This window comes from Nylanderia fulva, unplaced genomic scaffold (assembly GCF_048542155.1).
Source record: "Nylanderia fulva isolate GAGA-0341 unplaced genomic scaffold, ASM4854215v1 Scaffold48, whole genome shotgun sequence".
Classification (NCBI taxonomy): Eukaryota; Metazoa; Arthropoda; class Insecta; order Hymenoptera; family Formicidae; genus Nylanderia; species Nylanderia fulva.
The window spans coordinates 438,716-452,913 of NW_028190565.1; the positions used below are offsets into that span (position 1 = coordinate 438,716).

General features: G+C 26.4%; 3 protein-coding genes across 3 annotated transcripts; all 3 read left to right on the forward strand.

The window, feature by feature from the left end:
* Positions 1-209: 209 nt before the first annotated feature.
* LOC114938623 (4-vinylanisole receptor-like) lies at positions 210-3,809 on the forward strand. Its single transcript, XM_029312626.2, has 7 exons — positions 210-240; positions 697-966; positions 1,908-2,376; positions 2,700-2,799; positions 3,004-3,123; positions 3,198-3,353; positions 3,716-3,809. The coding sequence occupies exons 1-7, from the start codon at positions 210-212 to the stop codon at positions 3,767-3,769; spliced, it is 1,200 nt and encodes a 399-aa protein (XP_029168459.2). The 3' UTR covers positions 3,770-3,809.
* A 628-nt stretch (positions 3,810-4,437) lies between these two features.
* On the forward strand, positions 4,438-7,859 carry LOC114938625 (odorant receptor 10-like). The gene is made up of 9 exons (XM_029312628.2): positions 4,438-4,537; positions 4,678-4,685; positions 5,109-5,376; positions 5,759-6,227; positions 6,541-6,640; positions 6,794-6,910; positions 7,035-7,190; positions 7,605-7,724; positions 7,810-7,859. The coding sequence occupies exons 1-8, from the start codon at positions 4,438-4,440 to the stop codon at positions 7,656-7,658; spliced, it is 1,272 nt and encodes a 423-aa protein (XP_029168461.2). The 3' UTR covers positions 7,659-7,724; positions 7,810-7,859.
* Positions 7,860-8,763: 904 nt separating this feature from the next.
* Positions 8,764-12,627, forward strand: LOC114938622 (odorant receptor 33a-like). Its single transcript, XM_029312625.2, has 8 exons — positions 8,764-8,802; positions 9,461-9,731; positions 10,511-10,979; positions 11,103-11,202; positions 11,396-11,515; positions 11,848-12,003; positions 12,350-12,481; positions 12,580-12,627. The coding sequence occupies exons 1-7, from the start codon at positions 8,764-8,766 to the stop codon at positions 12,401-12,403; spliced, it is 1,209 nt and encodes a 402-aa protein (XP_029168458.1). The 3' UTR covers positions 12,404-12,481; positions 12,580-12,627.
* The last annotated feature ends 1,571 nt before the right edge of the window (positions 12,628-14,198 follow it).

Genomic DNA, 14,198 nt, shown 5'->3' on the forward strand with positions numbered 1-14,198 from the left:
TAGTCATTTATCTTTTAGTCCGCGTATTTTTTAGTATGGAACTTTGAACAAGTGAAGGGAAAGAATCTTCTGAATAATTTAATACATTTCTATCTTCACGTTTTTAAGAAATTTTATAAGCATGCGTGACGAATGTTCTCTCAATTGAATAGAAGGTAACTTCGTCGCTTGAAGCAAGAACGGACGTTAGTCTTTAGATAACATTCGACATGGATAATTCAAAATACTCTGGATACGAAGGTGCTTCGCATCGCGATTGTTACGATGCAAGAGTGAAAATACATATTTTGTGAAGCATGTTTATTGATCATATTTAATTAAGTCTTTCTGAGCGGAGTTATACATATTTGCACATAATTTTCTATCGTAACAAATCGAATTTCAGCCCTTTATAGAAATGTCGTTTACTCATTAATTTTTATGTATCACAAATTTGTTTTACATCAACTTACAGTTTTTATATCTATGTTTTTGTTATTATTTAAAACTTTGTAATATATGTATATGTATGCAAGAAAATTATTATTAAATTTTATTATTAAGTTCTCATTATTATTAAGTAGCAAAAATTATTTATTTTATTATTCTTTTATCTCCATATTTTTAATAGCTTTTATATAGTTTATTTTGATTACATAAATTTAAGATAAATTGTGTGCATAAAGAGTATCGACTTAGTAAAATCTCTATAGGTAGAATTCGAACGTGCAGTGAAGCTAAACCGTATCAGTTTAGAAATGATGGGGCTGTGGCCTAAGGCCCGACAAAACTATCGAGAGAAGTTAATGTGTAACTTACGTGTGCTCTTCATATTTGTCGCGATAATAAGCAGCATTCTTATCCCCTCTGTACATTCATTGATAATAACACACTCGGATCTCATGCAAGTGGTAGACAATTTACAATCAACCGTGCCGGGGGTTAACTGCGTACTAAAAATCGTGATCTTTTGGAGGAAGAAGGAAGGTAAACTATTTTCCCTACTTTAAATAGACGTTTCTCAGTGACGTTTAGTGAGTTAGATTTAATAAAGCAATTCGTCAAATCACATGTCATGTCTATTATACACTCACTCCAAAAAAAGCGGTACACATAGAATTTTGAAAAAAATCATCAAATTTGAAATAACAATAACTTCGTAAATAATAAAGGTAAAAAAGTTTTTAAAAAATTAAAATAAAGCTTGGAATCTCTACTTTAAGAATCTATTTATTTTAATGTTGCGAAATAAATTTATTAAAAATGGCGGGTGACAAAACGAGAACATGCAAAATTGAAAAATAATGGTCCGATTTGCCACGGCACATGACGTGAATCAAATATCGTAATTTAATGGAATAAAAAGCATACGAAAGTACAGAGTCTCCCCTTTAAAATGCTTTTTTATTCATCTTGATAGGATGATTTTTCGCAGAGTTATTCGCATTTGAATAAAAAAGCAGCTTTTTACTTTAAATGCGAATAACTCTGTGAAAAATCATCCTATTGAGATGAATAAAAAAGCATTTTAAAGGGAAAACTCTGTACTATCGTATGCTTTTCATCCCATCGAGTTGCGACATTTGATTCACATCATGTGCCGTGGCAAACCGGACCATTATTTTTCAATTTTGCATGTTCTCGTTTTGTCATCCGCCATTTTTAATATATTTATCTCGCAACATTGAAATAAATAGATTCTTAAAGTAGAGATTCCAAGCTTTATTTTCATTTTTTAAAAGCCTTTCTATCTTTATTATTTACAAAGTTATTGTTATATAAAATTTGGCAATTTTTCCAAATTTTAAGTTTTACCACTTTTTTGGAGTGAGTGTATATAATTAAACTTATATATCTTTTTTAATTCTTGTAAAATCTACCGCTTTTTTTGAAGTGAGTATTGTATATCAAATATATTGTCTTTGAAGCTACCGCAACGGTAATAAGCATGATGATGGAGGATTGGATAAGCTCGAAGAGTCCGAAAGAGAGGAAGGTGATGATGAGAAGAGCCGAAGCCGCGCGAATAATCACCGCGATCGCGTATTTCCTTATGGGATTGGCGTACACTTTTATTGTCATTCTGCCAGTTTTTGGAATCACCACGAGATACATAACGAATATTACCGATCCGGGTAGACCGATGCCGGTACAGACCCATTACGTGTACGATATAACGAAGACCCCGCAGTATGAGCTGACATATATCGTGCTTTTTTTTTCCTGCTTCTTCACCTTCGCGTGTTACGCGGGAATCGATAATTTTCTTGCACTCGTCGTGTTTCATATCTGCGGCCAATTGGACATTCTCCGATATCGTTTTCTTTCTTTGGATAGATTTACGAATTTTCACGCAGTTTTAAAGAGCTGCGTGATGGATCATATGCGATTGCTAAGGTATTTTTTATTTTTGCTTATTGTGTCACTTTCGCATTTTTTCTCTGAAAATTATTTTGTCGTATAATATTGATATGATATAATAATAATAATAATATTGATATATTATAATAATTATAATAATAATTATAATTGCTTAAGAAAGAAAATTCTTTTCTCTATTTAAAAAAATAATCGCATTCAAAAGTTAATCTTTATATGCATATCTTTTTGAAAATTTTCGTTTGCTTTAATTTAAAATAACCGCAGTTATCTTAGATTCAGTCATTTAACTTGTTTTTTATATAATCTGCAATAAATAAAACTAATATTTTACTTTATAGAGCCATTGCAGTTGTAGAAGAAACATACAATGCAATATTCCTCATATTATTCTTATGTAATGGTGTTTTATTCGCGTTCTACGGTTTTCTTATAATTAATGTGAGTACCTAAAAATAATATTTAAAAATTTTTTTACTTATATAATTCTCGGACACATGTAGCATTCTACGCAGAAAAATAGACAAAATAAAGAATACCTACATATTGAGAATTATGTATATGTAAATATTTGAAATAATACTGCATTTTAAATTTATGTATTACTATATATAAAACTTACGTCTTTTCATATCGTTTAATCAGTTGCTTACAAAAGAGAATGACGTACCGATCACTCGCTTAGTATATCTCATAAGTAATACAAGTAACATATTCGCTCATACATGCCTTTATTGCGCTATCGGCGAGATTTTAATGACCCAAGTAAGTTTAACTTTCTCACTTATAAATATATAATGATTATAATACTGAAAAAAGATTTTTTTAATATTTTTAAGTGCGATAGAATTTATTATGCTGTGTTCAATCAAGAGTGGTATATTTTGGAACCAAGCAAAGCACGAGATTTAATTCCTATAATAATTAAAACCAGAAAGCCGGTTTATCTCACTGCAGGAAAAATATTTCCCATAACAATGGCTACATTTTGCAGTGTAAGATATACTAAATTTTAGTTAAAGAAATTCACAGAGTGCTGACATAATTATGTATCATTTTGTATATATACATTATATGTGTGAATATAAATTATAACATATTTACTTAATATATATCTTACATGATACAATTTCACAGTTTTGGATTCAGCGACTTTTGCTGTAAAGATAATTACTAGAAAAAGAATTAAAAATTTTTATTAATCGTTGATAAAAAAAATATATAAGAAATAACAAAATTATTTTTATAAATAATTTATAATAGGAATATTATTTTAATGTATCATTTTTTGTCAAGATATTCTGATAAAAAATGTATATTGTCACAAAACATTATTATGAGATATATAATTTTTTAGCTAATAAAAACATCGGCTGGCTACATATCTGTCCTACTTAATATGTCAGCTTGAAGATTCAGATATACACAAAGTAATTCTAATATTATGAAAAAAATTGCAAGTAAGTATAATTGTAGAATATACATTAGAACATCTACTAAAACATATGTTGATATAAAAATGTACACATTTTATCAAATAACAAATAAACATAATTTTTAATCATTGTTAAATAAATAATCATATTTATGTTTTATAAATTTTGATAAATTTTGAAGTTATTTTTAGCACAATATTTAAAGAAATATAATAAAAATATAAAATAATTAAATGTGTATACGATATGTATAGAGATATAAACAATTTTAATGAAAAAAAAAAAACATAAAAGTAATATAAATAATTAGAAAGTCATTCGTATCATAAAATTGAATTAAAAATTGCATTAATATTTTAATGTTGAATGTTGTTGTTTTACATCTATTGAACCTATTGTACACAACATGTAGGATTTTTCTAATATCAAATATAAAAATAATTAATTATTATCAGATTTTTAATAAATATAAATTATTAGATAAATGATAATATTCCCTTGGAATTGGGTATAATTTTCCTTCTCATGCCAACTTATCAAGTATTGAAGATAATTTTCGACACATATTTTGCACTGTCGATTATGATAGAATCGATATTATGTATATGTATCTATAGAATGCCAGAAATGTTAATACGTGAGAATGCAACAGATGCGAATTCGTATTATATTTTCCCCTCAAGTATTCGTCCATAAATACGCAATTTATTGTTCCTTGGTTGTCGACTACTTTAGACAATCACGTAAGAAAGAAAGAGAGAGAAAGCCGGAGGAAAAGAAGTAGAGAGCGTTCAAGAAATTTTATTTAATATTTAATAAACCATATCGTTTCCCTCTTGTGCTCTTAAAAACTTTGTGTCGTATACGATAAATGTTTTTATAGAATGCAAGGTAACATCGGTGCGTGCAAAACGCACAACAGTCAGTCTTTACCTAGCATTCGATATGGATGATTCAAATTATTCAAGATACGAAGGTGTCTAACGTCACGATTATCGGAAATACAACTCGCGGAGAACTTGTGTTTCGAAATTTTCTAAACTTAATTGCTTTCTTTGCAAACATTTCACAAAATGTTGCGATTCTAATTATTATTATCCATTATATTATTATTTTTTAATTCTTGCTTATTTCAGTTAATTAATTCAAGATTACTTCTTTATTCTTTTCTTTCAATTTATTTAATTATTATAATACTTTCTGTTTAAATGTTTTTTAATACCTTATCTCGAAGAAAATATTTGAATTTAATTAAAAATGATTTAAACTGAAACTGTTTTTTCAAAAGAACTTGACTTATCAAAATCTTTGTAGGAAGACTTCGAATGGGCAGTGAAATTGAATCGTATAAATTTGGAAATGGTTGGCCTCTGGCCCAAATTAGAACAAAACTCTGAAAAGAAATTAACATGTACTTTACGCGTGTTTGTTATTTGTATAGGGTTTTCGTTAATAATTCCCGCTATACATTCGTTGATTAGAATTCATACAGATATCATGTTAGCAATAGATAATTTACATTATACCTTACCGCTGATAAGCAGTCTTATGAGACTTATGGTATTCTGGTGGAAAAAGAAAGGTAAACGTTATAATGTAACGTATTATATAACATTTGTATATAATAATACACTTAGAATCAGTATAAAATGTAAACAATAATGTTAGATAAATAAAAAAATTGTACTATGCAAAATTAAATTTATCGTGCAATTAAGAATTTCACATTTTGCATTAGAAACAATCAATTTTGCTTACTGTTTACTCTAAATTTTATGTCTCATTTTTCATGCAAAAACTTATGAAATATTATGAAAGAATGAATATTGTTCTTAAAATTAAAAAAAGAATGTACAGATTTTTTAAAGTTTATAGTAACTAATAGAAAGAGTCTCTCCCTTTGATATAACAGAAATATTCGTAAAAATGTGTTCTTTCTATTAAAGTTTCGAATATTTTTGAAGCTCTTGTAACAATTGTAAACATGATCGCGGAAGATTGGTTAAAGTCAAAAAGCCTTTACGAAAGGACCGTGATGATTAAATGGGCGCAACGTACACGTATATGTGTCATATGTGCATTTTCCATAATGGGAATAGCATATGGAAGTATCGTCAGTACGACCATTTTCGGAAAATCGATGAGATTGACATCGAATATCACCGATCCAGGCAGACCAATGCTTTTACAAACCTATTACATTTACGATGTAACGAAGAGGCCGCAGTATGAATTTACATTAATTTTACAAATAGTATCTGTCTTCATCGTTATTCTACCTTATACAGGAATAGACACTTTTCTTGGATTACTGGTGTTTCATATTTGTGGTCAGTTAGATATTCTAAAAAGTCGTCTGGTACATTTACATCAATACGAAAACTTTTCTGACATATTGAAAGACAGCGTGAGATGCCACATTCGGTTACTCAGGTATTGTATCTTTAGTGTTTGATATATGCTGTATGTTTGTTATATGTATAATTTCGAAGAAAATTATTAAAAATTCTTTTCAAGATATATATTACATACACGTAAATCGGTAGAAAATGTTAAAATTATACAAAATAATTATAATAAATATAGAAAAAAATATATAAATATAACATAGTAGAAAAAATATATGAGCAAAGATAATTTATTACATTTTATTTTTATATTTGTAATGTATATTGAATATATAATTTAAAATATAATACTGTCAAAAACTGTGCCTAAAATATGTAAATATGTAATTATATTACAGAGCTGTTGCTATTGTAGAAGATGCATATAATATTATACTTTTAATACTCTTATTATACTTTGGTATACTTTTCGCATTTCAAGGATTTCTACTAGTTAGTGTAAGTAATAAAAAAATTCGTAAGTATCCGATTTTTATATTTCTATATTTAATTTTTAATAATTCTTTATTTGTCATCTTTCCATATAAGAATTAGTATATATATATATATATATATATATATATATGTATATATTAATTATGATTTAATTAGCTATTTGACGAAGAAAAAATATCGATCATCCGTTTGTCAACTCTTCTCGTCGGCATTGCAAATATATTTATTCATATGTGTCTTTATTGCGCCATTGGCGAAGTATTAATGACTCGAGTAAGTTTATTTATTACATTGCAATTTATTTGTTACTATAAGCATATATGAAACACTTTATATGCTGAGCATGAATTTAAGAGTGATTACATGCTTGTATAAATGTTTCTTTAATATTTGAAAGTACGATGCAATTCATTATGCAGTGTACAATAATGAATGGTATTTTCTGGATTCGAAGAAAATGAAAGACCTAATCATTTTTATGATTAAAAGCGGTGTACCAGTATATTTCACTGCTGGAAAAATATTTCCTATGACAATCGCCATGTTTTGTAGTGTAAGATATTAATACTATAAACTATAATTTAATTAATTTTGCACGAGTGTCATCTTACAATTTTACTTATTAACTTTACTACGATATTTTAAGTTATAACTTCTCTTAACAATTTAATATTAATATATTAATAATTTTTTATATATTATAATATATTATTTTATATATTATAATATATTATAATAACAAGAAGAAATAAGAATTGAATTTTTTTTCTATTTATTTATTATTTTATTCTTTATGTCAAAAAGCTTAATTAGTTCGCTTCTATGTGTAAATTGAGTTTTATTAATAAAGATATTCATTTAAAAGTTAACTATATAAATATATTATTTTACAATACTTTTAACTTTTTATATATTTTTTTAAATTTTATTTTGATCTTATATGCAAATATCATAAAATATTTTTCAGTTACTAAAAACCTCAGCCGGTTACATATCCTTTCTACTTACAACGAGAAATTAATCAGACATATGAAAGAATAGAGTGGCTTTTTTGATAGAGTTGTTAAAATGCAATGATTTAAAAAATGTATGTATATTAAATTAATTTTTTTATAACTGTAATTTCATAATATTATATATATTTTTATATAATATAAAATAAATTTTGTTAGATAAAAACGATAACATGAGGACGCACCAACTATTTAGAGTTTTAGAAACATCATCAAAGATATCTTACATTTATATCGTTGTAAAAAAATAAAAGTATAAAATAATCTCAGGTCAGAGAGAAAACAATTTTATTAATAGAATAAATTTAAATATTTTAGTTAATATACAAATTGTTATTATAGAAATATAATAAAGCTATTTTGCTGATACATACATTAAGATTTAAATATAAAATTTCTTTCTATTTACCTAAAAGAAAAAATTAATTATCTAATGGAAAAATCCTTTAATTTAATAATCTTAAAAAACTGAAATTTATAATTGAATTATTAAATATTTAAAATTTAAATATATTAACGCTTGCGGAAAACGTTTCTCGTAATTTATCGTACTAGTTTAATATTTTAATTAATAAAAATATCTTATATAGAATTTAATTAAAGAATTAATAGACCATTTTTTACTATACACAATTCCTTCAGCATATTTATATATACGTAATTAATATAATTATTGTATCTCTTATTTTATTAGATTTATGATTATCACAGGTGCACTATCATACATATAATGTGTAGCACAAATTATGATAGTATAGTAGACATGTGATGTATATCTGCTGAATTTACTCACTTTTCCCTTTTTTTCTCTCCCTCTTTTTTTCTTGAATAGCATAGTATCAAAGCATACGCTATAAGTATCAATCGATTACGAAAAAGTGAGGAGCATCTATGTATCGTTACATGAGTTTGTAACGGATAGTCCGTTGAACGAGTGAAAAAAAGAGGTAGGCGGTTCTCATATTTAATGCAGCTGCTCGCGATCGTCTCGCGCAAAATTGTGAAACAATTTTTTCTCGCGTGCGTAACAAATGTTCAGTCCGCTGAAGAGAACAGAAGGTAACTTCGCTTCGTGAAAACGAAGCAGCTATCAGTCTCTAGATAACACTCGACATGGATACTTCGAAGAGTTCGAGATACCGAGGTGCTTATTATTACCGATTACTTACAATCGGCATCGTTCTTTTCTTTCCTGAACAAGAACATTTTTATTCGTGACATGAGGATGTAATATCGCGAATGTAGTTGGATATTTACTTTTGATATTGTATATTACGAGATTTAACACTCCAGTAAGCAAGAGATATTTAATCAACATTTTTAAATGTTGATTTTATATAAATTTTCTAAGCGTTTGATAAATATTTTAAAATATTATTAATAAATATTTTAAAAAATATTTTTATTGATGTTTTATAAATGTTTTAAAAATATTGTTTAATAACATATTGCTCTCAAAATATTAATAAAATATTAATAAATATTAATAAAATATTTATATTTTATATAAAATATTATAATTATAATTATATAAAATATTAATAAATATTAATAAATATTAATAAAATATTTATGCTCTCAAAATATTAATAAAATATTAATAAAAAGACTTCTAAATCGATGTCAAAGTTTGTTCATAATGATGTTGCATATAACGTTAAAAACTAGATACTTGACAACAATAATAACGTTGTATAGTAATGATTTTTGCTTACTGGGACATCACTAGTGCTTTCCTGCTCGTATAACAATGCGTTAATTATTGATTGTCAGCGTTTTTCCTTCTTATTAATGCCTCTTGAAACAGGTAGACTTCGAATGGGCGGTGAAGCTAAACCGTTTCAGTTTAAGGCTGATCGGGCTTTGGCCGAAGATAGAATGCAACGTTCGAGAAGTGTCAATGTACAATTTCCGTCCTCTAATGATTATCGTAATGCTAACAATCAGCGTTCTTATCCCCTCTGTACACTCGCTGATAAGAATTCGTACGAATATCATGTTGCTAATTGATAATTTGCAATTCACTCTGCCGGCTATCACCTGCGCCATTAGGATCATAATTTTCTGGTGGAAAAAGGAAGGTAAATAAACAAAATTGTGTTACTTGATATAAAGAAATCATACAAATTGTATATTGAAATGAATAGAATTATGAATAAAATTATGAATAAAGTATATCTTTTTTTTATCTCGGTAATCTTTAAAAAAACCAGATTTAAAAACAGAATTTGATATTTTAAAAGATTTTAAAAATATTTCTTAAAAGATCAAATAATTCTCGAGAATTTGATATTTTAAAAGATTTTAAAAATATTCCTTAAAAGATCAAATAAATCTCGAGAATTTGATATTTTAAAAGATTTTAAAAATATTTCTTAAAAGATCAAATAATTCTCGAGAATTTGATATTTTAAAAGATTTTAAAAATATTTCTTAAAAGATCAAATAATTCTCGAGAATTTGATATTTTAAAAGATTTTAAAAATATTTCTTAAAAGATCAAATAATTCTCGAGAATTTGATATTTTAAAAGATTTTAAAAATATTTCTTAAAAGATCAAATAATTCTCGAGAATTTGATATTTTAAAAGATTTTAAAAATATTTCTTAAAAGATCAAATAATTCTCGAGAATTTGATATTCTAAAAGATTTTAAAAATATTTCTTAAAAGATCAAATAATTCTCGAGAATTTGATATTTTAAAAGATTTTAAAAATATTTCTTAAAAGATCAAATAATTCTCGAAAATTCTTGAAAAATTTTTAAAATATTTTGTGCTATATGAGTACGCACAATAATTTACAATTGTTCAATTTCTCTTTTCTCTTCTTTAATTTTATTTTGCCATGTCTTCCGAAGCTGTTACATGGATGTTAAATATGGTCGCGGAGGATTGGTTGAAACTGAAAAGCGCGCAGGAGCGAGAGATGATGATCAGGAGAGCGCGAACCGCGCGAATAATCATCACGTTCGGATACTGCGCGATGATATTAGCGTTTATTCTGGTCGGCGTTCTGCCCATCTGCGGGATCTCGATGAGATATCTGACGAACATCACCGATCCGGACAGGTTGCTGCCGTTGCAGACGTATTACGTTTACGACGTGATGAGCAGCCCGCGGTACGAATTGACGTTCGGTCTTCAGTTCGCTTCCATGTTCTTCGCCATCATGACCTATACCGGTATCGATAATTTTCTTGGGCTGCTGGTGTTCCATATCTGCGGCCAATTGGAGATCCTGAGAAATCGTATCGAGCACCCGGATCAATTCGTCGATTTTCACGACGTGCTGAGAAGCAGCGTGGAAGATCACACACGGTTACTTAGGTAAAAATTAGACTTTTTTTATATTTATCATAATTCACACAAAAATTGTACGCTGCACAGTATATAATATTATTGAAATTATTATTTCTCCGTTAGCATTGTTTCTGCGATATTTTTTTTCAGAGCCATTGCTGTTATAGAAGATACATTTAATATGATGCTCCTTGTATTATTTTTATATTTTGGGATTCTCTTTGCCTGTTACGGATTTTTAATAATGAGTGTAAGTCTGATTAAACAGATAACTTATTATTATTTGCATTTTTCTGACATCGAGATATAATTCCGACCTAATGCCATATTTTCGTATATTTTTGACTTTGACATACATTTATAAGACATCTTTATAAATTTTTAAAGCGCGGTTGTTGCGATTAATACAAAAATTACGCTTCGTTTATGTATGTTATCTTAAGTTACTAGAGAAAGGAAACGATATATCGATCAGTCACTTGGTGTACGAAGTATGCATTGTTATCAACACATTCGGTCACATGTGCCTTTATTGCGCCGTAGGAGAGATTCTAGTAATGCAGGTAAAAATTAAAAGTAATGATTTTGTTTCAATGGTATCATCTACGATGCTAATTCAAAAAACTTATCGAAAAAAACTTTTATATGTGTCAGATATCCTTATAATACAAATTATACGTTGGCAATATATGTTAATCGTTAAATATTAATTACAAAGTGGACACAATTGCAACGAATTTTATTATTTTATTTAATATAAAATTAAAGATAAAAAAAATTAAAATTAAAAATGAAATATTAAAATTATTATAAAAATTAATCTCAAAAAAATGTATTAATTTGAATTAATATTTTGTGTAATAATGCGCAAACGAACTTCTTTGATGATTTTCAGTGCGATCGAATCCATTATGCTGTGTACAATTATAAATGGTACACTCTGAATTCAAGGAACGCGAGAGGTTTCATCTTGTTGATGATTAGAAGCAGCAAACCGATTTATCTCACGGCTGGTAAAGTGTTTCCTATGACAATGGCTACATTTTGTAACGTAAGTTATCAAAATAATATATAACTTATAATTTATTTTAAATACAATAACGATATATCATATCTTATATTAATATAAAATTCTTCTTGATATAAAAAGAAACTTAAAGATTGTAAAAACATGTTTTTTTGAAAAAACATTCACATATCTTTACCATTGTTACTTTTTCTATTAATTAAATTATTAATTAAATTATTAATATTTTAATAATGACTGCACTCGTATTTGATTTTATTTTTTTAAATACATTTAATTTTTATTTTTATTTTGAAGAATAATTATTTTTATTATTCTTTGTATATTTACTTACATGTTACACGTACTATTATCAACATGTAACTTTCAGCTGATCAAAACGTCAGCCAGTTACATATCTGTACTCCTTACAACAAAAAGTTAATCAATGATTTAAAATAGATTTGAATTATTCCCTGTTATATAATTATTGATAAATGGACCTTGCAACAATAATAAATGGGTGAATATTAATTAATACAGAATAATTATATTTCAGCACATGGTTAATAATATTAATCTTTAAATAAAATACAAATTATATGCAAAAATATTTTTCAGATTTAAGAAGAATTGTAGCCAACTTGTATAGCTGTTTTTATTTATTATTCATTTAAGATATTTCGAAATATGAAAATATTATATTTTGTAACATCGATTTCGCGAAAACTGCAAACTAATATAAACGATTGGTGTGAATAGTAGCAATGTTGACTCGTGCAAAATATATAATAAAACCACTAAAATACAAATAAAAATTATTTTATGCATCTAGCTAAAAATTATTTCTTAAAATTATTTTATGCATCTAGCTAAATAATGGAACTTTTTTCTCTCTCAAAATTTGTTTTTTTCAAATATAATTTAAATAATGCTTAAACATACAAAATATAATTAGTATATGATATTGCGATATACTAAAGATACTTTACATTTTTTGACCGTAATTAACGTAACAAAAGTGAAAATTATTATACAAATTAAATATACATTTTATTTACTTTGTGTAGATTAATATACTTACAGAAAATCGAAGAAGAGTAAAAAGAGGAACTTCTTGATCTGCAACAAAAAAGATCACAGAATATTTCAGAAAAAGAAATTTTATCAATAAATTTAATTAAAGTAATTGCGACAAATATGATAATCATATATTATATTTAAATAATAATATCTGTGCTAACCATTAATATGATATTGATTGTGAATTAATTGAAAAGTAATAAATATCAGAGTAGCAAAATATTATATAGGTATTAATTATATATTATATTATATGCTGTAAGGAGTAGAAAGTTGTTTCTCATCTTTATGTCGGAATTATACCGATTTATTCTACACAGTTTATCATCGCTCGTTACTAAAAGTCGAGCCTATAATTGAGACGCATCACTGAAAATCGATTATTACGAAGGAACGTGAGAGTGCAACAAGTGTGCATTGCGTGAGCAGGTACTTATTTCCCTCAATTATTACGGTAATAATAAGCTCGAATATTGCACAAGGGTAACGATAAAGGGGCGTTGAAACATTTTTTAAACCGTCCGATGAATTTTTTAATTTTTTAAGAATTTTTAAGAATTTTTAAGAATTTTTTAATTTTTAAATTTACGCACATATTTAACAAATATAAAATGACATAATTTAAACAATTGTTAACTAATAATTTAATTTATTTGATAATTTTTAGTGCGATCAAATTAATTACACTGCGTATTGCAATGAATGATATAATATGGAATCAAGAATACACGAAGCTTAATTTTTCTTATTATTAGATCCAATTATAGCTTTCATACAAAAATAATGTATCACATTTTTTACATGTAAAATTTTCAACATTTAATATATAACATATTAATTTCTATGGAATTTCTTTATGTATTATGTGCACATTCTTATTCCTCATATATTGTCAATTTGTATTTTCTAACACTTAAAAACCGGTAGTTGGTTATATATCTGTTTTGCTTACAATTAACAATTAATCAATAATTTGAGGTAAAAATTTAACATGTAGAATAAATAAATAAAAAAGTATGTAATTATATTATTACAAGGTAATTAATTACTTGCTGTACAATAATTAATAAAATAATATACATACATATTGTTTAGATATAATTAGTTGTTAATACTAAGTAAAAATACAAAAAACAAAGATATTAGGTACAAGGTTT

Excerpts from the sequence above, each read along its gene's own strand:
- LOC114938625 (XM_029312628.2), top strand. The coding sequence starts at position 4,438 with ATGCAACAGATGCGAATTCGTATTATATTTTCCCCTCAAGTATTCGTC. Across the intron at positions 6,228-6,540 it reads TGCCACATTCGGTTACTCAG|AGCTGTTGCTATTGTAGAAG; the intron begins GTATTGTATCTT and ends ATTATATTACAG. Across the intron at positions 6,641-6,793 it reads AAGGATTTCTACTAGTTAGT|CTATTTGACGAAGAAAAAAT; the intron begins GTAAGTAATAAA and ends TGATTTAATTAG.
- LOC114938622 (XM_029312625.2), top strand. The coding sequence starts at position 8,764 with ATGGATACTTCGAAGAGTTCGAGATACCGAGGTGCTTAT. Across the intron at positions 10,980-11,102 it reads GATCACACACGGTTACTTAG|AGCCATTGCTGTTATAGAAG; the intron begins GTAAAAATTAGA and ends ATTTTTTTTCAG. Across the intron at positions 11,203-11,395 it reads ACGGATTTTTAATAATGAGT|TTACTAGAGAAAGGAAACGA; the intron begins GTAAGTCTGATT and ends TGTTATCTTAAG.
- LOC114938623 (XM_029312626.2), top strand. The coding sequence starts at position 210 with ATGGATAATTCAAAATACTCTGGATACGAAG. Across the intron at positions 241-696 it reads AAAATACTCTGGATACGAAG|AATTCGAACGTGCAGTGAAG; the intron begins GTGCTTCGCATC and ends CTCTATAGGTAG. Across the intron at positions 3,354-3,715 it reads CAATGGCTACATTTTGCAGT|CTAATAAAAACATCGGCTGG; the intron begins GTAAGATATACT and ends ATAATTTTTTAG.